This window comes from Fusarium odoratissimum (assembly GCF_000260195.1).
Source record: "Fusarium odoratissimum NRRL 54006 unplaced genomic scaffold supercont1.1, whole genome shotgun sequence".
Taxonomy (NCBI): domain Eukaryota; kingdom Fungi; phylum Ascomycota; class Sordariomycetes; order Hypocreales; family Nectriaceae; genus Fusarium; species Fusarium odoratissimum.
In genome coordinates, this window is record NW_022158687.1 from 1,161,202 (window position 1) to 1,184,700 (window position 23,499).

A 23,499-nucleotide genomic window follows, 5' to 3' on the forward strand; every position below is an offset into this window, starting at 1 on the left:
GAACTCAATTGGCCAAAGAATGTGCTTCCCCTCCCCAAGAACAGGCGTTTAAGCGCCGACATGGACAACTTACATGCATTATGTCGTCTGTTGGAAACACAGAAGTTGATCAGTCGACGAGTCAAATGGCGCCCAGCTCTGAAATGAGGGTTGGACTCTGAAGGGGAGGGTACAAAAGCTGAACGAGGCCGCACATTTTCTTTCTGTCACGAATCACTTGATTATTTCCCTACAGGTCTTTGGTCTTGCTCTGTAAGGTGAGCTCACAGAGGAGAGGAACCTTTAATATGGCTGCGCGACCAGGAGAGGAGAATGTTGCGACACTGTAAGTTGCGACGGCTAAACTTGCTGAGGAGACGTCCCAATTTGCTGACAGACCGTCAATGAAGCTTCGCAGACATTCACTACTTCTATGGCCCCGATACTGTGAAGCCCAGACATCACAGGTTCGATAAGGGGTCGTATGTCTATCTTTTTGAGAACGCCAACGAGCGCCGGTGTCGCATTGAAATTGCCAACCAGCCTGGCACTGAGGATCAGGATGCTTTCGAAGGATGTAAGACTCGCCATTATGAGGTCGCGCATAGCTGAGAGTGACCATACTGATAAGCCAACCTGTAGACCTCGATCAGGCACACGTCCGATACTCCTACAAGCAACAATGCAACGTCACTCTGACCGGACCTGAAGCTGTCGCGGACCAAAACGAATGGCACCTACCAACTTTTGATCCTCAGAATCAAAACAAGTACCACTATAAGCTTCACTCACTTGACATCTACTTCTGGACCCAGGCAGATGCGCTCCAGTTTGTCAATGGCGTAAGAAGAGTTGCTCCGCCTTCACATGTTGAAGTCCTGGATGAGCCTGGCCCTCCCCCTCAACCTGCGCCTATGAGCTCTGTGGTTCAACAGTTGGAGAACGTTGCCATCTCAGATCCTCAATATGGTTCAGCCAACGTTCCGAGCTTTGCGCCTCCTCCCAACGTCCCCGCCCCGCCTCCGGCCCCGCCCTCCGAGGCACCGGCCAACTTTGCTCCGATGGCTTATAACCCGGCCGCTCCAGCAGCCCCGGAGACGATCCAGCACCGAGAAAAGACACCGCCTCCGGATGAGGATCCCCTCAACCCGCTGGCTGTTGCTGTTGCGTATGACTACCACAAGCAGCCTTTCACACCGGGTATGCCTCCGCCATCGCAATTCCCTCCGGGAGGTGTGATAAGCCCTGGACTACCTCCACCTCAATTTGGTCAGCATCCTGGATTGCAAAGAGCTGCTACAATGCCTGCTCAAGCATTGGGAAGTCCATATGGCGCAACGTTCCCAGGCTCACCTGGATTTGTATCTCCCCCGCCTCCTCCACAAACTCAACCTCCGGCCCAGACTCAACCCCACTCGCAACCAACACCGCCAGCTTCAAACCCGGGGCTTCCTCCACCACCTCCTGGAGGCTTTACGCAGTACAACTATACACACCAAGAGCAGCAGGCGCCAACTCAGCCAGGTGCAGAATATTCAGTCCATCAGCAAGTTTACCGCCCAACGCAGACAGAATTGGCCAATTCCGAGATCTACTCATTTACGCCTAAGACGAAGGAGCCACGAGGTAAACTTGAAGAGAATGCGGGACGATTGGAGCGTGGCGTAACGGGCATGCTGAAGAAGTTTGAGAAGAAGTTCGGATAAATAGCATGTGACTTATGCAAACTTGGTTGGAGCGGGAGTTCAAGGCTGTTTTATTCTCACATGTTAATTTTATATAGCACCACCATTCATTTTAATCTGCTCATCAAGAGGACCAAGCCTTTACCTTTAAGTAGCAGCTGTCTTTTACTGCCTTAATGACTGATAGCCATCCTGCTATAGAGGTCTCACTGTTTAAAATACTGCTAGATAAAGTCGAAAGCTCGATAACCTCTTCAAAGGTGGAAACCGAGATTTTGCAAAATGATACTACTAGGTCTCAACTTCTTATTAAGAGGGCCCAGCGAATGTTGTATAACGCTGTCCCTGAATCGACTGTGTAACGCTAACAGCCAGGAGAAGACATCAAAGGCTTGTGTTTCACGATCTCGCAGGTTGGACAAGAGTGAAATGTGAAAAGAGGTCTCACTGTACGGCTGAATGGAAGACGACCAAAGAAGAAGTAGTGGTATCAAGAAAGGCTGGTTATCACGGGAACCCCGACAATGTGCATTGCTTAACAGAAGACTTATGACAACCCTTGCAAAGCCACTGGAGCAAACACTCCATAATAGTCTCAGAAGAACACGTTGTGACCAAAGCTTTTAAAAAAGGCAAAGGATAGTAACAAGACTGTTGACAGCTCACCAATGGAACAAAGAGTTTCCTTAATCTGACCTCGTGGACGAGGGTTAGACAAGGGCAACAATCATTGCATCAGAAGAAAGGTGCGGGGAGGCTGAGCTTTAGCAGGGGCCACCTCAGCCACGCCACATCCCTGGAAGGTCAGATTTAAGGCACAGGGCCTTTCAGTAGCGTATTTTGATGATCTTTAGCGGCTGGAGAAGCCGTTCGTCGAGGTGGAGCGAGCCTCGATGGCATGGAACGTAACAAGAGAGCTCTGAGCTACTATGTGAAAACGTGTTAAAAAACCGATTGAACTCTCATTACAATGAGGGGTCATCGAAGAAAATGAGCGACAAGACAAGGGAATTGTCCCGCAGATCTGTGGTGATTGCGTAATGAACTGGGGCCCCGTTGATGCTTATTCCTTGGGGATGAAGTTGTCGTTCAAGGATCGGGTGCAACACTGCGGTCGACGAGTACAAGTTTGAGATATGGCGGCAAGATAAGAGTCTGTACCTGTTGTACACCAGCCACAACGCCTTGCCATTCCATCTCATCATCTTTGACAGGCGGTTCAATACAAGAGCTGATATGATCTTCAGCACCCAATGCTCTAAGCCTTCAAGACACTTGAACCCTTGAGGGGAAAGTAAGCAGAGGCCACAGCTTGGCCCTGTACTAAGTTACGTAGCCGCTTACTGATGTCACCACCCTAACGGCCACTGACAAGTCATGATCGTCAAGGAGCAGATGATAGGTGATGAAGGTTACGTTAGCCAATTCTTGATCTGACAACAGAACAAAGCAGAGCAGAGCAGAGCAAACTAAGACGAGGCGGCTCGTCCGCTTATTCTGGTCAATGCTAATCTCAAATTCTTATTCTTAACTTCTTGTTACACTCGTAATCATATTACTTCCTCCCATTTTGTGCTTCCAACAGTGAAACACACAGCGAGTATAAAGGGTAAAACGCCCCGAAACACCCCTGCTAGAAGTCCAGGCCCAGGTCCATTTTCACATCCAGCTCAGCCAAGCCAAGCCGACTGGACGGGAAAGCCAACCAACCAACCTCGCGCCTCGCGAGCGCCCGATAACTGCGGCTGTGCTGAGCTGTGCATTGCTTTGCCTGGAAGTTGGAGGCAATAGTCTTCATCTTCTTCTGTTGTGGTTCTGTTCCTCTTAATCAATCTCCTGTCAATCAAACCTTCTTCCCCAGGAACAACGCTCTTTGCCGCAATCGTCGAATCTTATACGAAACTTTGTACTCCCACTTCGTATCGGCAAGCATCGATCATCCAATCGGGCGCGCCTCTGTGTGGTCCTCTTCTATCCGCCCTCTCCGACGAATTGTCGCTGGCAATTCATTCTCATTACCAGTACAATTAACTTCTGCTTCTGCTGAATGTTGCAATTCAGTTTGAAATGCATCTGAACGTTCCAATACCGCGTGGCTGGGATGCCGCCGAAAGCGCACTTCAACCTCGAGAAACGTCATCCAGCAACGGTGGCGGGGGAACCAATAATACAGTTGTCTTTATTGTAAGTTTAACTGAGGTGGAAGAATCGCCGAGATCTGCCATGGCGCTAACATTAATTTCTCAATGTGCAGGTCATCGGTAGTATTGCCGGTGTAGTGGTAGCCATTACTTTGGCTGTTTGCATAACGAAGGCGCGACAAAAGAAGAAATCGACAGAAAGCAAAAAGAAGGGAGGATTTCTTGAACGAATAAGAGGTCGATCGGGGCAGGGCAATTACGAACAGACAGCAGGTGAAGATGGTGGGGAGAATGGAAGACAATCGCATCAGCTCGATCCCACTTCTACTTCAACCAATAACCGACAAAATCGCAACAGTTCCAATAACGGTACCAACGCTGGCGCAACCGTCGACCGAAATACTTCCGTCCGCTCTGTGCTTACATTACCGGCGTATCGACAGAGCGCAAGCCATAACGAAAGGGTTCTGGGACGAGAGGGCGAGCGAGATGGCGTGGACGTGATCATTGACCTGCCAACTGCAGAGGCAGAGGAAGAAGCGCGAAATGAAGAAATGGAGACTCTCTACCAGATCAGACTGGCTCGACGACAAGCCCTTGCCGAGCGTGAGGAGCGTAGAGAGCGACGTCGCGAGGCACGGCTCAGAAGCGACTACCGCGAGCTTGAGGCGATTAGAGCTGAGACTCGTGCTGCGAACGAGGACAACACTATTGCCGAACTACGAACGACTGTGGACCAGATCAAGGACAACAGGCAGAGGTCTGTGTCAAGTGTATCATATGCAGACGTAGGTGTTGCACGGCATGACGGAACGAGAATTAGAGCAAACAGTAGTGAGAGTGAGCGCGTTGGCCTGCTTTCTGATGCTGCGAGCATGCAATCAGGACATCAACGGGGGCGCAGCTATAGCTCTGCTGCCAGTCATGACGACGACTTTGCAAGTCTGGCGCCCACACGTTCGCAAGGAGCTTCTATTCGGTCAGGCAGTGCAGATGGCAGAGCTGGCTCGAGTCCTGAGTTGGTAGAAGCAGATCTTGGTGAAGAGGCGATGCCGCCTCCCGAGTACGAGGATATACCGCTCACTGATGACCGATCCTCAAATCACGGACCCCCGCCTGAGTATTCCGGCCCTGAGCGCTCCTCATCGCAGAGAACGCAGCGAACTACGGAGCGAGATCTTGGGTCAGATTGGCATGAGATGGACCCAGCTTCAGATGGACAAAGCAACAGCCCACCAAGCGGTCAAGGCAATGGTAGCGCGCCTCAACTCCCAAGCTTAAGAATACCGCAACTCCCTGAGATCGTGATTGAACCATCAAGCGCACATCCACGAGACGACGAGCAACGATCACCACACCGATGATATATGAAGTCTTTCTTTTAGCTCTGTTTTTTTAACTGCTCATATGGGATTGGTTTAGAGTTTGGACTCTCGATGTATCAAATCATCTAACGACAGCATGGAGTTTGGATTGGGTTGAATCTCTTGAAAGGCACTTTGGCTTTTTACTTAGGGCGGGGTTGGGCCTCAGAGGCGGCATCCATATTGATACTTTTGAGTACCCCTTACAGTGTGGCATTGATATTGGCAGATGTTGAGTTTCGATGTGTGAGATAGCTGATGTACAGAAAATGCCAGACTTTAGAGCCAAGCGCACCTACACAGCATGCAAGTCTGGTGAGGCTATCATGTGATAATGCAGTTTGATAGCACGTTGGCACGAGCCTTTGTAAGTTGATCGTAAGCCTCAAGTCAACCTTGAGACTCTTACCGACTAAGTGAGGGTCCTGGCATAAGATTTATATGCAAAGTCGTTCCATTGATAAGGCGAGAGTGGGTGCTCGAAGGCGGTTGGTAACGGGGCAAGTGGTTCAGCGGAGCTTCAGCTGCAAGGGGCCAAGAATAACCACGACGACGGTTGTTGAGATCCACTGAAGACATGCTAATGATGCATCAGCATGAGATCGAGGATGTCGGTGAGAAAGAAGACAGAAGAGGAGGATGTAGAATCAAGAAGAAAGATGAGGTGAGATAGCATGTGGGTAACGGATATACAAGTATCGAAACAGGAAACCGGATACAGCAAGTGCCGGAGTGAGAAGCCTGAAATCCCTTACAAAAATCGCAGAATGAAACATTCTGGCTTATCAAATGGTTGGATAAGATAGCCAGGCAAGGTAGAAATCATGAGATTTGCAATAGCCGCGCGCAGTCGGACAGAGACGTCCCCGCATTGAGTATGTTTTGTCAGGCTCGTGTAATAGAAGCTAAGCGTCCTCTGCTAAGCACACATCAGCCTTGACTCAGCAAATATGCTTTTCTGGAGGGGGGTTAACTATGGGGCTTTCTCGATCGAGGTGGGGTCTTGTTGAAGATGTTGATTTTGAAGAATATGACCAGACATGATATGGGCTTGAAAGAATTGAGTATTAGAAGTATTATTCTCAGAGTTATCAGTTAGGAGAGGTTAGCTCTGGTTAATTGGTTTCTAAATTTCATAAGAAAGATCGAGTTACGGAAGCAATTGTCTTGCATGTCAAAGATGTCATGATTCAGGGACATCCAGAGCTTCACCTCCACTTTTTCTTCAGAGCTGTTGTCAAGGTGTTACCGGTTCAATCCCCAAATCCCACATCCACGCGTTCGTAGATTCCGGAACTGGCAGAGTTGCACCAATGATATCATGAGCGCTTCATTTCTCCTTAGGTGCATGATACGTACCTTTTTGTGGATCAGATCCCAGTGCCCAGACGTAGAAGCTTCCAACAAGCTCTCCCTCAAGCTATAAGACGAACCTTCCCCTCTTCTGCTGTTTCGTTTCTTTCTGTCTTATCATCACTCAGTACTCATCGCATCTCGACACTTTGTGTTTTCTTAATTCTTTACTTGATACCCCCAGAAGTCATTCACAATGGCTCCCAAGATCGCTATCGTCTACGTATGTTCTACCCCTCCATATCTTGTCATTCCCAGCCCTGCCACCATCATCTCTTCATGATAAACAAACTATTGTTACTCATATGAGATTCTTGGGGTTTCCGTACGTGGCAATGAGTCTAATCCAAGATTGCACTGTTCAATGGCTTGTCTCTACCCTCACACAACATACCACTCATGACTCCATCACCACAGCACACTAACATATATCACAGTACTCTATGTACGGCCACATAAAGCAGCTGGCCGAGGCTGAGAAGGCCGGTATTGAGAAGGCTGGCGGCTCTGCCGACATCTTCCAGGTCCCCGAGACCCTCCCCGAGGATGTCCTCGCCAAGATGCACGCTCCTCCCAAGCCCACCGATGTTCCTACCCTCGACGACCCCTCCGTCCTTGAGGGCTACGATGCCTTCCTCCTTGGTATCCCCACCCGTTACGGAAACTTCCCCGCCCAGTGGAAGGCTTTCTGGGACAAGACTGGCAAGCAGTGGGCTTCTGGTGGTTTCTGGGGCAAGATGGCCGGTATCTTCGTCTCTACCGCCTCCCAGGGTGGTGGTCAGGAGACCACTGCTCAGAACGCTATCTCCACCCTCACTCACCACGGAATCATCTATGTCCCCTTTGGTTACGCCAAGGCCTTCGGTGTCCTGACTGATCTCTCTGAGGTTCGCGGTGGCAGTGCCTGGGGTGCCGGTACCTTCGCTGGTGCTGACGGTTCTCGACAGCCCTCTGCCAAGGAGCTCGAGCTTGCTCAGATCCAGGGAGAGAACTTCTACCAGGCCGTTGCCAAGTTCACTGGTTGACTGCATGGTAGCAGCCAAGCCAAGGCTGCGCCTGAGGTGGCATCGAACACCAACAAGCCTGCCGAGGCTGAAAAGGATACTACTGCTCCCAAACAGGAGAACAAGGGACCTCAAGAGCTCAAGGAGGTTAAGGAGGGACCTTGTGGACTGCCAGCCAAGTGCGTAGTCCAATAGACGAGTTGAACGATAATGGAACGCAATGCTTATAATCAATAACAAATACAAATAAATATTCTTATAATCATTTCTTATAAAGAACTCACTATGATATTACCATACATGCCTGTTGAGAACTAATTAAGGAGCACGTTGAAACAGCCACGTGACGGAGAAATGATTGATTGATACCGTTGCCGTCCCAGAGGCTTTCTTCTGTGGCTGTTATTAAAATGCCTGGATCATAACTATTTCATGAATATTACCGCTACATACAAGGTGACTACCCGGTAGGTGGATGTCTGTTCCAATGCGAGTAATTGAAGAGCGTCGAAATAGTAAAGGCAAGCGCAATGGGTCAATTTCATTCTCTATAGGTGGCTTAGTAGATGCCTAAGTAAACAGGAAGCTGCGCCCAGCGCAAACTACTCCTTGCAATCCGAGAGGATGATTCAAATCTCTAAATATTCGTTAATGACAGAAAGAATAGAGGGTATCTTTCGGGCAGTAAAGCCCATTCTTCATCACAGTCCCTGCTTTTGTTCCCATTCATATTACCAAATTGGTGGTCTTCCTCCCAATCCAAGACATGCTTCCTGACTTCATTTCTTACTTTTGGAAGAGATTTGTCCGCGACCCCTGTGGGTTATCCTGGAGTTCACCGTCGTATACTTTGGCTCGCTCGTCTCGAATTGGGCCTGGGACTTGGATCTCTCCTCGGTAGATCTCAATGACGTTTACCAAGGGAAGGATAAGAAGCAGCATGGAAAGAAGCTGACCGAAGCTCCATACAGTCTCGCCATTGTCTTTGAGCTCGATCGATGGGTGGCCGAATGCTTGGGAAAGCAGGATAATCCGAATCGCTGCTCCAACTGCAATAGCTGTCATCAACACCAACCCGACAATCTGGGTGATCTTGTAGAATCTTTGCTGCTTGCTGTGAAGATACCAGGTCGCCAGGCCAAAGACGATGCAGTTACCAGCAATAACGACGATTGTGCCGACGTAAGAAAGACCAGCGTTTGAGGCAGCGCCTTTGCCCTCAACTTCCCACACGCAGGATATGGGGAGAGTTTTGTCGTCAAGACCCTTTGAAACACCCTCGAGAACAAAGACGCCAGACACGCATGACAGCGCCAAGTTGACGAACATAAGAAACTGTCGCAACCATCGAATCACCCAATCGCGGCGGTAATCTTGTTTAAGAGCCAAAAGTGTCGTGTTATGAGTCGCCATGGAAAGGAGTGACAGCATCCAGATGAGGAAGAAGTGATACGGCACCAGACTGTTCATCTTGGCCAGTCCAACACTCTGGATACCAATTCCCTGCATAATTTGAGAGTCGCTATAACCGTTGAGCAGCTTCCGTCGGATGACCGAGTCTCTCCCTCGCATTTCGGCAAAAATGACGCTGCTCGATAATATGATGGCGAGCAGCGCCGTGATCATGAACGATAGTAGGATCTGTCGTGTGTCAGCACCTGGATGTATTCTCTTCCAATATGCTAGGATTGAAGCTTACACCAGCGCCTGCGACGCCGGCATCGCTGGCTGTTGGAGCGGTCGCATTTCGATCGCAGTTGGCGGATTCAAACAGAGCCATAATGGAGCACAAATGGGTTAAGGAACGTCTTGAGCACACAAAGAAAATATAGAAGGCATCACCAAAAGACAGAAATTCAGGGTGCAAAGATGACTGGGGCTCGAATGATTATTATGACGTTTAAGCGCGGACCCCTGGTCGCACTGGTATCTGAAACAGGCCCTCTGGTCAGGATCTACGGCAACATTGCGGAGTCACTGGATGGCATTTCAAGTTGGCATTGAGGCTGTGTTGAAGGTGTTTGGGTCAAATCCTGCCAGCACACAGCCAGAGGATTTCCTTGTAGCTTGGGGGATGCTTGGTTGCTACAAAGAGGTGCCATCAGCCATCAGCCATCAGCCATCAGCCATCTCATGAATGGCTTCCATGCAGTCATATTTGCCTGCCGCAAACCCTCGTCATGCAGCCATCAACTTGATTGTACTTGGTACTATTTGTGTCTCTAATACAGTAACAACCAGTCCAGGACGGAGGATGAGACAATTCACACAATGCTCAGACCTGTTTTCGAGATGGAAATGTCACACCCAATTTCTTCCCCCCCGCAGATCGCATCTTGGTGTATTCCAAGGACACTAAGGTTAATGAAACATTTGATGATCGGCGCCAATTTCTCCTCCAACAATCCAGGAAATACTTCGTTACGAATGCCGCCATGCTGCGAGCAAACAGATTTACCCGGTCCTGCCTGACAAGGATTACAAACAGCAGCGCATCGTACTTTTTGGTTCCCGCGCTTTCAGTTCTTACTTTATCGTGAAAAGTTCCCGAAATAACCAGCTTTGCCGACTATTGATCGTATGGACATGCTATGTTTTTACCACATCGACCAACTTTCGGGGCTTTGGGGGCATGACTGATCCGTCGCATTACCCCTGTGCTTTGACACAGGCAGCTAGCAGATGCCCCGATGCATGGATTCCAAACCCTTTGGCCCGCCTACGATACCTTCCATCTTTTACACCGTTTGTTTGCTTTCAAGTGGACGATTCTCGACGAGGCGTAAGCTAGGCTCCTTCTTGGTCGGGAATGCCTCTGGAAGGTCTCTTGCTCTACTTTAACCCCTCAGATCCTTGCCAACCAGGGGTCAATAATTCGTCGACGTTTTGAAAACGTATCCGAAGAGTGAGGCACAGGACGAAGCGAGAAGAGGTGACAAACTTCTCAGACGCCTGTGCCATGCAGGAAAACACGAAGAAATGCCAGCCAACGTGCCTATCTCGTCGTTAAACCCACCGGATGAAACGAGACGCCTTGTTGGGCTGGTGCGATATTACCGGCAAGAGTACGACTCGTCGCATGCTAAGACCATATTTTCCAGCAGTCTTGATCAAGTCTCAGAGTGCAGCTCAGGCCAAATTCTGACATTGGCTGGCATAAAGTGATCTGTCAAGCAAACAGGCTCGATGCCTGATCCCAGTATGCAACAAAGATTCTTCCTTCAGGTAGAATATGTGCGGAGCGCAGGTAACGGATTTCAGATCCTGGCTCAATCATAACGGTTGAAAATGACTCGAAGCGAGTGGAAGGATGCGAGCGAATTTCCCAAAATTGCGACTTGCATGAGAAGAGGTGGTTTTCTTGGTGTGTTGGACTCACCCGCAGATGAACCAGGCCTAGCTTGACCCGACAGTTTGGATATCACAGTGATAGTGCGACATACCCACATGAGCCTTCCATTCACATGATAAGAGGCGTCGGTCGGGGGACTGGTTCCGCTGCAACTATGTGGATAATAGTCGATGCTGGAAGTAGAAATGAGGACGCGGCCGGCCACCCAGCCGTTTGTCGTTGTCTCTTGTCGTGTTGGGTTGGCCCCGGCCGGCCGTTATTCGTCTAATAGCTTCGCTTCGCCAGCCGTCTCTTCTCGTCTCCATATGCAACTTGGACCAGGGTCAGCCCGATCTCTAGACCGCAGATATAGGATTTCACCTTTCCATGAGAGTTTATGGAAAGGGCGCACACTACACCATCTGTTGAGTAAAAGGCTGGCTTGGAAACAGGCTTGTATATGTTGGGTTGCGTGCATGATGCAGTCGGTTGCTGGCCATTGAAACGAAACACTGAGCAGCAAATGGCTTGATTCAGATCTAGAAATCAAACCAAACACGAAGGCAGAATGACACCATAAGCCAGGACATAGCTGGACCATATCAGATGTACCAAAAATCAGCGTCCATCTGATGACTATTTGCTGGCCAATAGCCCACCGTGAGTGTCAATCACAAATGATGTAGTGTTGGATAAATATCAGGCGCAGAGGAGATACCTTTCAACTACCTTAACGAGCTGCCTGTCTCAGCCCCAATGCACAACCAACAGCTCCAATGTTGAAGGATGTCGGGTAGAGAACGAACCACAAACACCCTTGCACCTAGACCCATATCCGACGTGAAATCGTGGGTGCCGCAACTATTTGTTTGCTTGCCCTCAGAGGCATGCATAAGGTAGGTTGGTACGGAAATTGTTGGATGTCATACACTTCCCTGTCTGTCCTCTCCTTGGCTAGTCATTTATAGAAGCGTATCTCTCCCACAGAACGTTATCGAGATCACACACACTTCTACTGACTTTTTCTTAATTAACGATGCTTTTGATCCCACGACAACATGCTGGCCCCGTTGGCCGAGCATTTGAACCTGAGCTCAATCGCCCTTCATATTCCCACCAGAAGTACGCATCGAGTTGCCCAACCTGGCTACCAAAAGTTCTTCAAACAACCAAGCTATCGCCATTAGAACGGCTCCCCAACGATGTGCAGAGGCTCATCTTTTCGAACCTGGACTATCAGTCTCTCATCTTCCTCTCCATGGTGAACCGACACTTTCACCGTACAGTAGACCCCCAACGCATGGCAACACTACGAGACAAGTTTGAGTTGGTTATGAGAGCAGCAAAAGACTTCCCACAACATTGGGCCAGCGAGAAAAAGAAAGATCAAAGACCCGGAAACTTGGAGTGCTACTGGTGCTTCCGTGTACGGAGTCCGCAACACTTTGATGTGTTACAAGCCAACACGGCCTACTTTGACCCACAAGGCCGATTGGTATCGGAGCAGGAGGCGGGACCTCAAGACCGGCTCGTGCCCCTCCGCCGCTTCTGTATCGGATGTGGAGTAAAGGCTGGACTTCACGCACCATCTGACTGCATCGTGACAAGAACAGGTCAGGACCTCTGGGTTTGTCGATGCCGGCGTGTGTGGCAGAAGCCTAACTGCCTGCAGTGTCCAGACTGCTCTTCAAGTTGTCCACTGCGGCCCAAAAAGAGGTGGTGTGGCTGTGATTATTCGTCTGCGCGACCCCAGCATTGTGTCCTATTGCATTAGGGAATCTGGATGACAGGCATCAGCAAACGAATGGCATGCATGGGTCGAATCTAAGGGACATTTTACGGAGAAACTGGGGCAAGAGTACATCCAGGGTATGGAAAACTATCGATATCCATGTTAGCACAGGCGAGCTTGATATTTTACTGGCGAAGCATTAGAATGATTTTTCTTCTTTTAATCCGATTACTGCTTCAGGCATGGAAACATAACCAAGGTAACCATTGGACTGAAATTTCAGAGGTGAAAAGCAAGAAATATTTACATCCTTCTTGAAAGCAACGTGGTATGCCGCAATTGTTCACCAAATTAGCTAATGCAATGCATACTCACAGCTTAGGCAATCCAGAATCTAGCAAAGCAGTATTCATAATCAGCATCTTTTAGTCTCGCCTCATGTCTAGAATACGATGCCCAAAGCCGGTCACGCCGGAGATGCGAGCCGTGTGTCATCACCTGACCTCACGCGTTTCGCAGTGGTAATCGTGCAATAGAAGCCCAGTTTCTCCTCGTTTGCGCTGTGTGCTTGGGGGAGATTGATTTTTGTAGTCACATGGTTGCAGTGAAATGAATAATGTTTCATCGGTGAGGTTGGTTGGGGTTGGAGGTTTGCTGGACTTTATTGGGTGGTGTTTTGTCGTTACTTGCTGAGTGGTAGGAATATATCGAGAAAGAATTTCCAGGGCTTATATAGTATTTCCGGCCTTTCATTCTTTTCAGTTACGTAGCGTCCATTATATTCTCTGCCACAGCTATGCAATTAGCTCGATTTCGACAACTCGATCACTATTTGCATCATTGTTGCCCACATCAACGCTCGAGGGGTGCCGCCGTGATTCACAATCACTCCTCAACGATACCTATATAAGCAATCAAACCTTCACCGCAGTCATTCTGATTCTCTTCCTTCAACCTTCTATTTGCTTCTATCCAAGCGTCCCGGCCCAAATACCAGTCATCACTTCTTTTCTTTGTCATCATTCATTGTGCCTATCCATCATGGATGACAATAACTCTCAGCCACCGGATGAGCCTACCCTCAGCCCAACTCTAGCATCATCAAGTATTGAAGACATTCCGATTCTTGATCTCCAGGTTAAGCTAGAGCCGGATCAGGGTAGCGATGGTACTAAACCATGCGACGACAAAGAGACAGAGGTACAAACACTTTCAGGCTTCACTACCCCCAGGGTTAACACACACTGCTAGGTCACTGAAGCTCAGCCAAAGGAGGACATTCTCTCGGAATCTATTCCAGATGGATTCCATCTGCCACACGGCAACGAAACACCTCTGGACCATGAACAAGGACCATTTGACGACATTGCGACTGAGTATGGGGATACTTCAGGCTCCGAACCAGATTTTACATCGAGTTCAGAATTTGATTTCGGATCGGATGATGAAGATGAAGAAACAACAGACGGGTACGGTACTGAGGAATTGTTGAGGAAGTCGTTTGTGTTGACACTGTTTTTTTCTCTTTTAGTTTGATCCGCCATGTCACAGCTCGTCGAGACGAGCCGTTCGAGTACGTCTATCGCTTTCCTCCTCTGAAGCCCCTGGAATCGATCGAAAGTCCCGAACTCATCGCCATGGAACCTGCTGGCTTGCCTCTAACACCATCTCCCACTACGGATGTCCTCTTTCAAAATGACTATTTCATCGTGAAGCGATCCCTCATTGCGGGATGGGGCGCCTTTGCAGTCAAAGACCTCGAGTTCGGAGACAAAATTCTCGTCGAAAGAGCACTATTCACTGCTGACAACAACACGCTTTACAAGGAATTCGACAAACTGGACCAGGCTTCGCAGGACATTGTGCTTGGCCTTCACGCTAATAGCTATTGTAAATTCCAGAGCATCAAGGCTGTCTGGACTACAAACTGGTAAGTTGAGGGTTGAGGAACGAAGAAGATAGGTCTGATGGTGCTTTTAGCTTTTCAACAGGTGTATGGGACGAAGCGGGCCTTTTCCCTATTGCGTCCCGCTTCAATCACACATGTCATCCGCGACAGACCGTCGTATACCACTACAACAAGGCTGAGGAGGTACTTGAGATGAAAGTCAAGACGGATGTTATCAAGGAAGGTGAAGAATTGACCATCTCGTATGGTTGCGGGCTGACCCCCGCCGACTTGTTCTATCGCTATGGGTTCAGATGTCGCTGTGGAGGATGCTCTGGCTGGACCGAAGAGGACGAGAGGGGTATGTGGTGATCAAAGAGTGAACACATGGCGAGTGGGACATTGCTTTGCTTTGCTTTGCTTGGTTTGGTAGTGCTGAGGTGCTTCGGTTCCGGAATTCGAGACAGGATTGACGCTTCTGGCCCATGTTTGATGTTGGATTTGCATTGCCCTGGATATAGGGTCATTCTCTGGTCCTTGGGAGATGGGAGCGGCGTTGGGCGAAGAAGAGCAACCACTCTAGGTATAGGCGTCTAAACAATAGAAGAGATGAAATGCCTCACCCTGAATTTTGATTTCGTTTTCAGTTGGTGTTCTTTTGCTTATTATACACATGAAGTCCTTGTGCTCCAAGATACCTTAGCCTTGATCATTTCTCCTTGTCATTTTGTGCCTTCTGAGACAAGCTTAAAAAGTATATGGAAAGCATTTCAAAGCTTAATAGAACATCGCAAGTTTGACTGGCGCGCTGCTTGTTCATCATGGGAGTCACCGGGCGCCTGCCTACACTAAGATAAGCCAAGCTGAGCCTCAACAAAGACACCGTATGAGTCAACCACCGACGAAGCATAGTGACGACCCGTGTAACACAACATCTATATTCTGCCATTAAACAAAGGCAGATTTCCTCCAACTAAACTGCATTTTCCTTTCGCAACACTAAACACCTTTGCTCTCTATTTCAATGTCTCAATCTTCAAACATCACCAACTATCGACACGTACACTGGCGAACAATTTTGAAAGGAGACAGCAACAATCACAAATCATGGGCCCATACACGTTCATTGAAGGAAACACTCCTGGAAGTGTGGTTGACTGGTCGAGTCACCAGAATAATTCTGGCAATGATGTCTTTTACTTCAGCTTCACCCAACTAGCCATGCAGCTTGTTCTCTCAGCGGACCACCAGACCATGGTTTCATGTCAAATCATTGATACGTATCGGTCATTTTCGAGGAAGGCAATAGATCCTCTTCGTGAAGAAGTCCGCTCCATCATGAGAACAGCCCTTGGAGACGACTCTTGCAATGTCAGGGAGTTTGATCTGCAAATCGCCATTCTTCAGATGTTGGAAGCAATTCACGAATTTGAACTGGGCCAAGGATCTTCCAAACCAGAGAAGTACGAAAGAGGATATGCAGCAGACGAAGTATCAGACTGGAATGAGGTTATCAACAACCCCTTCGGTCTCGACGTATCAACCATCCAAGACACAGCCTACTCCATCCTCCGCAAAACGCCCGAGGAACTGGCAGCTGGCATCCCCAAAGAATGGAGAGTCATTCACATGGAATCTGTCCTTCGCCATGATCTCGTCAGGCGGTTCTGGAACTATCAGGAGTCACTGGAGACAGACCTGAAATCGTGCGGGACGAGTTTACGAGACAGAATCCCGCCTCATTCGAAGCTGGGGGGCCAAGTCCGAGCCCAACTTAGCCAAGAGAGTATTCTTCAGGATATGATTTCTCCTCGTGTGACTTTCCACGGTACTCCTCTTCAGTCAGTAGGATCGATTGTCCGCCATGGTTTCAAGATGCCTGGAAATATAGTCGAAGGAAAAGTCGTCGCCTCTCCTAGATCGGGTATAGCATTTGATCGGGGAATTTACTCATCCCAAGAGGCCTTCTATGCTATATCTTATGCTCGTGGGCAGAGAGAGATGACTCCAATCGGCGTGCTGCCTAGTATGAGGTTATTTGTCTGCGCTACTATCATGGGCCGAACATATACCGGGAGTGACGGGCGCCATGGTCCCTTGATTGAAGGATATGACTCGCACTTCGACGGTGGTTTTGAATACATTGTCCACGATGAACGAGCCATTATTCCCTGCTACGTCATCCACCTCGATCTCGGCTCAGAGGCAGCTAAGCAGGCCCTCAAAGACGTACAGACCGACCCTGAGGAATTCTACAACCTGGCCAAGACCAAGAAGCGCCCTGAAGCAAAAAGCACGGCGCCTGGAGACATCCAACGTGAGAAGGAAGCTAGGAAAGCGGCTGCTCTGAAATGGTTCCCTTATGGCTTTGGCCCTGCTACGGGTACAAGATTTGTGATTGAGGAGGTGGGCGAGATTTCGGACGATGAAGAGGAGTATGGAGACTGGCAGGCTGACAAGCATGGCTATTCAAATTCTTACCTTGAGAAGAACACTGTTTGGGACGATCAGGGCGGTGAGTACTATGATGAGAATGGGAACCTTGTGAAGGAGAAGAGGCGTTTGATGGATCAATATCAGCATGCCACGCGGGCATACAAGAATAAAAGGGGAGCCTGATCCCCAGTGAAGCAAAACTCTTGACCGTGACAAGATAAATTGGTCTAGATGCCTACTGAGATATACCAAACTCACCTGAGTCTTTTCGTCACTTAGGATAGAGACCCCAAGTTTTCTTCCCCGAGCTTGGCAGAAAGAATTATCGAGTGCCCATCGCAGTAAATTGCATGTGTTTTCACCTAATCCCAAACGCCATGCCATGCAGTCCATCCACCCATCAAATGATACATCCTCTAATCCCAATACCTAATCTCACCATCCAGACCCGCCGTAACCACCTTACTGGTCTCTTGAGGATGCCACTTGACAGTGGTGACAGCCTGGTTGCCAGCCTTGAACTTGTGGTACATCTTACACGTCTTCCAGTCCCAGAAGCATACGTAACCACCAGAGTCGCCTGAGGCAAGGAATTGTCCATCAGGACTGCAGTCGAGATCGATGCCAAGGCCAGCGTTGTTGTGGCCGCGGTAGCTCTTCTTTCGGTTCTGCCGGAACTTGTCGTTTGCGCCGTAGACGAGAATCTGGTTATCGGAACTCTGATATGCGACGTATTTGCCGCTGGGGTGGGGAGCTGCGCGGGTCATAGGGTACATGTCTGGTTCAGCGATGTATTTAATGGGGACGGGAATGTTGTAGTCCCACGCTCGGAGAGACTTGTCGTCAGAAGTTGTCATAAAGCGTCGGTTCTCGTCAACGAATGTGATGGTGTTGATGGCAGCTAAGTGATGATCGTACTCCTGGACAACCTCGTTCGGTGTTCGAATGTCGAATTGGACAATCTTCTTATCCGACATACCGGCCAAAAACTCATTCGCATGCTCAGGATCAGGGTTGAATTTGATGACATGGGGAGTCTTGCCAGTCGTGAACTTGCTCACACAAACGCCCTTCTCAGTATCCCAGAGCTTGATCATGCGATCGTAAGAAGAAGAGAGGAACTGAGTGCCCGATGTGTTGAAGCAAATATCTGAAATAGCTTTTGAGTGTCCAGAGTATGTTCGTAGGAGCTCCCGCTCGTGGTACACATCGAAGATCTTGACGGTAGTGTCGGCGCTGGCTGATAGGAGCAAATGTCCCGAAGAAGGGAAGAAGCGTAGCGCCGTAATCGCCTTGGAATGGTTCTTCCAAGAGTGAATCTGCTTCTTGGGAATAAAGTTGGTGACGCTCCCCACTTCTTTTCGAAGGTCGATGTCCAAGTCTTGGGGAACGTGCATATAAGTTCTGCCCTGGTAATCGTACTCGGCGGATCCGTGAAACGTCGTCGTCTCGTCGCCCATCTCCTCAGCCTCCTTCCGTCGTTCCAAAGCCTTGGTTGGTGCCTTGACAATTGTTCCACTATCGACTACCTCTTCCTCTTCTTCAACAATCTCATATTCCTCATCGCTTGCCAATTCTTCGTCGTTCGCAACAACCTCGTATTCTGCCTTTTTGTATCGTGCCCAAGGTCCAACATAAGACCCAGGTCCCTCCGCAATCGTCGCGCTGCCCTTGCTCTCTCGCCCAGCTCGTATCCTGGCAGCTTCTGCTTTTTGCTCTGCATTCGTTTGGTACTCTCGTTCAGGGCCACCTCGTCGCTCTATAGCACGATGCTTGCTCCGGAATGTGTGTTCGCTTAGAAAAGTCTCCTCTGCGTGTCCAGTTGGGACACTCTTGCGCTTCAAAATGTTGTTCTCGTCCTTGAACGGGTTTAATGGTCCAGCCTTGGGACGCGATAGATCTTCAGCCGAATAAGGCACGACAGCATGGTCAGGTTCAGCTTGTTCTCGAACTATGAGCGCATCTTGCGGCGCCATATTTGGCGGATACTCCCCAAAGTCCGCCATGATGAAGGGAATATGCCTTTGGGTGGGTTGAAGGAAGAAGGTTGACCCAGCTGCTGATGACGAAAAAAAGAGGTAACTGGTATTTGTACTGCTTGGTTAAGGCAGCAATCGAGTCATTGAAGCAGATAAACCTTATCTGATTCTGACTTCTGTGATGATGGCCTGCTATAGGGGTCTCGTTATTTAACTTGTTGGTGGAAACGCTAAAAGTCTCAATGGACTTGTGCAAGGCTGAAGGAAGGGGGGGTGATGAAGGGAATGAATGTAGATGATTGATAGAGTTGAACGTCGCAAAGCATAGGTAGTCAAGCTTCACCAAGCGCGACAGAGCAGATCGCGAAAATAGAAATAGTCACGTGACTGTGATCGCAAATCGCATGTTCACGTCGCAGGTACATACCTGAGGGAGCAAGAAATTGAAGAAAACTTCTTAAGGTCCCTAAAATAAGTTAGTCTTACCTAAGGCCTATCAAATCTATACTGAGTTTACTTAGGGTTTTTGTCGTTTAGGATAAAGGCCTGAGTTTTCTTCCCATAGGCAGGGTTTGGCCGTTTGAGCTCGAGTACCTTAACTGATACGAGAAATGTTTGTCATGAGTTGTAAGTCATATACTGTACATAAAGAAACTATACATTTCATCCAAAGCATCAAAACTGGCCATTTTATTCGGTCATTAATCAATTATCACACCGGGCTCAAACGCTGAAGGATGACGGGACGAGGCCACCACCAAGTGCGATCAATGCCTCAGTCTCCAACAGAACATGCCACCCACCGCCTTCATGAAGTAATCAACCAGAGCGCCAGCTGGCATGATACCAGGATATATACGCCAAGCCCGCCTCTTAAAAAAAGCCATCATCATCAGTCTATACTGTCTTCCACTCGTTATGTACTGCCGTAGCAGATTCATATCGTGTTCTCTTGTTCTTGTCGTCGCGTGACTAGTCGACTCGGCTCTGGGTGTCAGCTGAGCTCGACCAGCTTGTTAAGATATTGCGATCTGTCCTATCTGACGTAGCCAAACATTGCCTAGCATCGGTGATAATCGGACCGCGGCTCATTCGAGAGGGGTAGCATTTTAGGAGGACTCGTCTCGGATAAGAGCAACAATCATGCTGTAGAGGTAGAAGAAGAACATGAGCAGGTGGAAGCCAAGCTTGAAGAAAGATTCCTGTTGTTGTGTTAATGCTGCGCTTTGCTACGAGTCAAGCTAGACCACATACCTTCTTGTGAACATTGAGCTTGCGGAAGATTTCAGTCGCATCGAGGAGATGAGTGTTGTCAACAATCCTAGCCATGGTCAGTCTGTTGTCGCAAATTCGAGGCGGTAATCGACATACTTCTTGACGTTCCAGCCAAGGAGAGGCAAGTTGAGAATGAGAGGGACCCAGTAACCGTTGATGAGGAAGAGGAAGGTCAAGAAACCGTGCACAGCAGCCTCGGGGATGATATAGGTATTGAGTCGGTTGCAGAGGTCAATGGGGTTAATATAATCACTGTTACCATATGCGATCAGTTTTCATCCCATCAAACGTTTTAAATACGCGCATCTGAGGCGCAAAGTTTGACACCCTAGACAACAGCGCTTGGAAGAACCATGGGAACCATACCATTCCAAATCACTGTACATAATAGTGAAGAAAACTTGTAAGAAGAGGTTGACGGCGTTGATAAGCACCGACAACAGAAACAACCAAGCTTCTCCAGACATCATGTTGGGCTAAAGTGTAAAAGTGACGTTGAGGATTGGTGATCGAGTTGGGGTGACGATGTCGGTCGAGGACAGCTGTTTGACAAGCTCTGTCACAGGCTGCAGATCGCGGTGCAAGGCGAGGGATGATAAGCTTCGGAGTGGTACAGTTCGCGAAAAGCTCTGGGTAGCTGAATATGCCAAAGTTGCCTTGCAGCGAAGATTTCTTAGTCACGGAGCGTGAGGGGAATAACAGAGTGGAAGAGGAGAAATCTTGGTGGCGGGCAATGGATGGTGTGGAAGTGGTAACTTAGTGGGAGTGGTAGCGGTGGTGAGTTCTGGTGGAGATATGGTGGAGGTGGACCTGGAGAGGTTAGGTTAAGTTGGGTTCCTGGGCTGGTCAGATAAAAACTAGCCGCGATGATGGAAGCGGCGACAGCTCAGGGCACACCCTCGAAGCTGACAGCAGGGACATTGTGCTGAAAACCCCCTGTAATCCCAGCGGCCTCTACCTTGATCCCCTGTCCTGAAAACGCCTTCCACGGCGGATGGCGTGGCCGAGTGACGCCTGCATGTGGCTGGGAGGGATCACTGAGCCTTCGAGAGGCAGGGTTTATTACTCTCCAACTTTGACAGCGAGAGCCATTTGCGTCACTCCACAGATAGATAAGCCTGCATCCGGGGATACGCACACGGACATCGACAATGATGTAACGACGTATAGCCTGACTTGACCAAGCTAGCCAAGCAGGGCTGATCAATGTCGATATCCACATGAACATCATTGTTCACATGCTCCTGTAGTAAAAAAAGACAAGAGTCTATCAATCACTAAAAACTTGAGCAGAAATGTGTCAATATATCAATTTTGGGTTCATGCCTCGCTGCTCGCCGTTATAATGTACCGCCCGTCAGCCAACAACCCCTCATCCACCAACTCCAGAACATGATATCGCCAAAACATATGATTTTTTCATATATGAATCCTCATAACGCTCTATGCCTGGGTCTCTCCGTTCTCAGTACCAGGCATCGGTAGGGCACCACCAGGAGAATCCGGCTGTCTCGCGGTCAAAATCTCGACACCATCTTCTGTAACTAGAAGAGTGTGCTCTGCGATTCATATTAGCCTATGTCACTACCACACTTCCAAAGGAGACTTACCAAACTGAGCTGTCAGCTTGCCATCGATAGTGGTGCTGGTCCAGTTGTCAGGCCAAGTAATATCTCTGTACTTGCCCAGAGCAATCATGGGCTCAATAGTAAAGGTCATTCCGGGCTTGCACTCTCCAACAGTCTTGTTCTTGGCATAGTGAGGGACGTTGGGAGGGCAATGGAAAAGCTTGCCGACTCCGTGGCCACAGTAAGTTCGGATCACGCTACAGTTGTGCTTCTTGGCGTGCTTCTCGATAATGTTACCAAACTCTCGGATCAAAGTGCCGGGCTTAACGGCCTTGATTGACTCATCCAGGCATTGTCGTGCCGTCTCAACCACACGAACAGTGTCGGGGTCGGCCTTGGCCTTGTCTCCAATGTAATATGTCTCGTTCAAATCGGCGTGGTATCCTTCGTGGTACAGGGAAACGTCGATGTTGAGAATATCACCGTCTAGCAGAACACGCTGGTCAGGAATACCGTGACAGATGACTTCGTTAACGGACGTGCAGCAAGACTTGGGGAAGTTGTTGTAGTTCAGAGGAGAGGGGTAGGACTAAGTCGAGTTAGCCATCACAAAGAGACTTCTGCGCTTCGGAAATTCGCGAGTAATTCTCAATACGTACGTTTCGCTCGATACAAGCCTTGTGAACGATCTCATCAATATAGTCGGTCGTCACGCCAGGCTTAGCGGCAGCGGCAGCGATGTCGAGGACCTCTCGCGCAAGCTTGCAGCTCTTTCGCATAGCATCCTGGCCCTTCTTGTCGAGAATTTCGATCTTGTTACGGTTGGTGAGGGATCGGCTATATCTGGGATTGCCGTCTTGCCACCACACGGGGTGAGGAATCGACTGAGGAAGAGTTCGGTGCGGCGACAGAGGATAGACGGGTCGCAGGGTTCCAGAGTACGGAAAGTTGGGGAACGGGTTATAATAGCCGGTAGCTGGATCTGGTGAGATTGCTTTCGGAGCTTTCAGGTGGTGGAGGATATTACTTTGCGACTTGTGCATTGTCTTGTGGATGCCCTGCGACGGAGTTAGTTTGTGTCGCTGTCGCAAAGTGGTAAATTCACGTACCCAGTTTCTCTTAAAGCACTCCTGAGAGCAGAAAAAGCTGTCCTTGACTCCCAGCTTCAGACAAGTTGGGCATTGGAGGGATCCAGCTTCATTCTGGCAGTCGGCGCCCATACACTCCTTCTTGGCGGGGGGATCAGCAGTCATCGTGTCGGTGTCGATGTATGTACTCGAGTAAACAGATTGTATCGTGCGAAAAAGAATGTATAAATCAGGAAATCGTAACCTGGAGTGAGAGTCTGTCGAACAATTAAAATGCGATCACAAAGCGCCAAACAGTGTAGTCGTAGAGTCGTGGCTCGTGGTGCAACTTTCAGACGAGAGCAAAAGATCGACTCGGCTCCGTTTGCTGCAGGTTGATAAGCGTCGATAAGGGTAGTCGCTAACAATGGCCAGTTACGCTTGGCGACGGTCTGGAGCTTCTCTAACAGAGCCTGAGTAGGTGGGGCAGTTGAAAATGTTTTGTGCAAGTTTATGCATATGCTTCACTAACAGAACCTGTTAGCGCTCTTTTGTAAAACGGTGCTGTTTTGGGTAAGTGGGGGGCTGCGGCATAACGGAGACGTGATTAGTAACGGTGGTCCATGCGAACGTGTTAGTGCTTCGGTGAAGACTGAGCATGTGAAGGACAAGGAACTCAAATTGATCTCTACAAGAG

At 49.0% G+C, this 23,499-nt stretch overlaps 10 protein-coding genes across 15 annotated transcripts; 6 read left to right on the plus strand and 4 right to left on the minus strand.

Annotated features, from left to right (window-relative positions):
• Window positions 1-24: 24 nt before the first annotated feature.
• FOIG_00414 (uncharacterized protein) lies at window positions 25-2,019 on the plus strand. Of its 2 annotated transcripts, XM_031196546.1 has the most exons (4): window positions 52-169; window positions 236-325; window positions 390-556; window positions 622-1,961. In XM_031196546.1, the coding sequence occupies exons 2-4, from the start codon at window positions 288-290 to the stop codon at window positions 1,683-1,685; spliced, it is 1,269 nt and encodes a 422-aa protein (XP_031072313.1). In that variant the 5' UTR covers window positions 52-169; window positions 236-287; the 3' UTR covers window positions 1,686-1,961. The 2 variants fall into 2 exon arrangements, with proteins under 2 accessions (XP_031072312.1, XP_031072313.1); XM_031196545.1 differs by having other exon boundaries at window positions 25-325; window positions 622-2,019.
• Window positions 2,020-3,146: 1,127 nt separating this feature from the next.
• FOIG_00415 (uncharacterized protein) lies at window positions 3,147-6,218 on the plus strand. Of its 2 annotated transcripts, XM_031196548.1 has the most exons (3): window positions 3,147-3,848; window positions 3,919-5,536; window positions 5,591-6,218. In XM_031196548.1, exons 1-2 carry the CDS (start codon window positions 3,732-3,734, stop codon window positions 5,167-5,169), a joined length of 1,368 nt encoding a protein of 455 aa, XP_031072315.1. In that variant the 5' UTR covers window positions 3,147-3,731; the 3' UTR covers window positions 5,170-5,536; window positions 5,591-6,218. The 2 variants fall into 2 exon arrangements, with proteins under 2 accessions (XP_031072315.1, XP_031072314.1); XM_031196547.1 differs by having other exon boundaries at window positions 3,919-6,218.
• A 290-nt stretch (window positions 6,219-6,508) lies between these two features.
• On the plus strand, window positions 6,509-7,841 carry FOIG_00416 (minor allergen Alt a 7). The gene is made up of 2 exons (XM_031196549.1): window positions 6,509-6,745; window positions 6,960-7,841. Exons 1-2 carry the CDS (start codon window positions 6,719-6,721, stop codon window positions 7,545-7,547), a joined length of 615 nt encoding a protein of 204 aa, XP_031072316.1. The 5' UTR covers window positions 6,509-6,718; the 3' UTR covers window positions 7,548-7,841.
• FOIG_00417 (uncharacterized protein) lies at window positions 7,805-9,452 on the minus strand. 2 transcript variants are annotated; one of them, XM_031196551.1, is made up of 3 exons: window positions 9,226-9,452; window positions 7,980-9,167; window positions 7,805-7,919 (listed from the first exon to the last, which is right to left on the minus strand). In XM_031196551.1, exons 1-2 carry the CDS (start codon window positions 9,304-9,306, stop codon window positions 8,313-8,315), a joined length of 936 nt encoding a protein of 311 aa, XP_031072318.1. In that variant the 5' UTR covers window positions 9,307-9,452; the 3' UTR covers window positions 7,805-7,919; window positions 7,980-8,312. The 2 variants fall into 2 exon arrangements, with proteins under 2 accessions (XP_031072318.1, XP_031072317.1); XM_031196550.1 differs by having other exon boundaries at window positions 7,805-9,167.
• A 2,300-nt stretch (window positions 9,453-11,752) lies between these two features.
• FOIG_00418 (uncharacterized protein) lies at window positions 11,753-12,776 on the plus strand. Its single transcript, XM_031196552.1, has one exon. The coding sequence runs from the start codon at window positions 11,894-11,896 to the stop codon at window positions 12,629-12,631; it is 738 nt and encodes a 245-aa protein (XP_031072319.1). The 5' UTR covers window positions 11,753-11,893; the 3' UTR covers window positions 12,632-12,776.
• Window positions 12,777-13,147: 371 nt separating this feature from the next.
• Window positions 13,148-15,118, plus strand: FOIG_00419 (uncharacterized protein). The gene is made up of 4 exons (XM_031196553.1): window positions 13,148-13,789; window positions 13,841-14,058; window positions 14,121-14,519; window positions 14,570-15,118. The coding sequence occupies exons 1-4, from the start codon at window positions 13,631-13,633 to the stop codon at window positions 14,847-14,849; spliced, it is 1,056 nt and encodes a 351-aa protein (XP_031072320.1). The 5' UTR covers window positions 13,148-13,630; the 3' UTR covers window positions 14,850-15,118.
• A 466-nt stretch (window positions 15,119-15,584) lies between these two features.
• On the plus strand, window positions 15,585-17,096 carry FOIG_00420 (uncharacterized protein; the record flags this gene model as incomplete). Its single annotated transcript, XM_031196554.1, has 1 exon — window positions 15,585-17,096. One exon carries the CDS (start codon window positions 15,585-15,587, stop codon window positions 17,094-17,096), a length of 1,512 nt encoding a protein of 503 aa, XP_031072321.1.
• FOIG_00421 (uncharacterized protein) lies at window positions 17,011-19,235 on the minus strand. Its single transcript, XM_031196555.1, has one exon. It carries the CDS (start codon window positions 18,917-18,919, stop codon window positions 17,330-17,332), a length of 1,590 nt encoding a protein of 529 aa, XP_031072322.1. The 5' UTR covers window positions 18,920-19,235; the 3' UTR covers window positions 17,011-17,329.
• Window positions 19,236-19,467: 232 nt separating this feature from the next.
• FOIG_00422 (ER-derived vesicles protein ERV14) lies at window positions 19,468-20,996 on the minus strand. 2 transcript variants are annotated; one of them, XM_031196556.1, is made up of 4 exons: window positions 20,534-20,996; window positions 20,264-20,419; window positions 20,147-20,213; window positions 19,468-20,094 (listed from the first exon to the last, which is right to left on the minus strand). In XM_031196556.1, exons 1-4 carry the CDS (start codon window positions 20,635-20,637, stop codon window positions 20,002-20,004), a joined length of 420 nt encoding a protein of 139 aa, XP_031072323.1. In that variant the 5' UTR covers window positions 20,638-20,996; the 3' UTR covers window positions 19,468-20,001. The 2 variants fall into 2 exon arrangements, with proteins under 2 accessions (XP_031072323.1, XP_031072324.1); XM_031196557.1 differs by having other exon boundaries at window positions 20,147-20,419.
• Window positions 20,997-21,419: 423 nt separating this feature from the next.
• FOIG_00423 (methionyl aminopeptidase) lies at window positions 21,420-23,233 on the minus strand. Of its 2 annotated transcripts, XM_031196559.1 has the most exons (5): window positions 22,845-23,233; window positions 22,763-22,793; window positions 22,395-22,711; window positions 21,778-22,324; window positions 21,420-21,726 (listed from the first exon to the last, which is right to left on the minus strand). In XM_031196559.1, exons 1-5 carry the CDS (start codon window positions 22,986-22,988, stop codon window positions 21,611-21,613), a joined length of 1,155 nt encoding a protein of 384 aa, XP_031072326.1. In that variant the 5' UTR covers window positions 22,989-23,233; the 3' UTR covers window positions 21,420-21,610. The 2 variants fall into 2 exon arrangements, with proteins under 2 accessions (XP_031072326.1, XP_031072325.1); XM_031196558.1 differs by having other exon boundaries at window positions 21,429-21,726; window positions 22,395-22,793.
• Window positions 23,234-23,499: the final 266 nt, after the last annotated feature.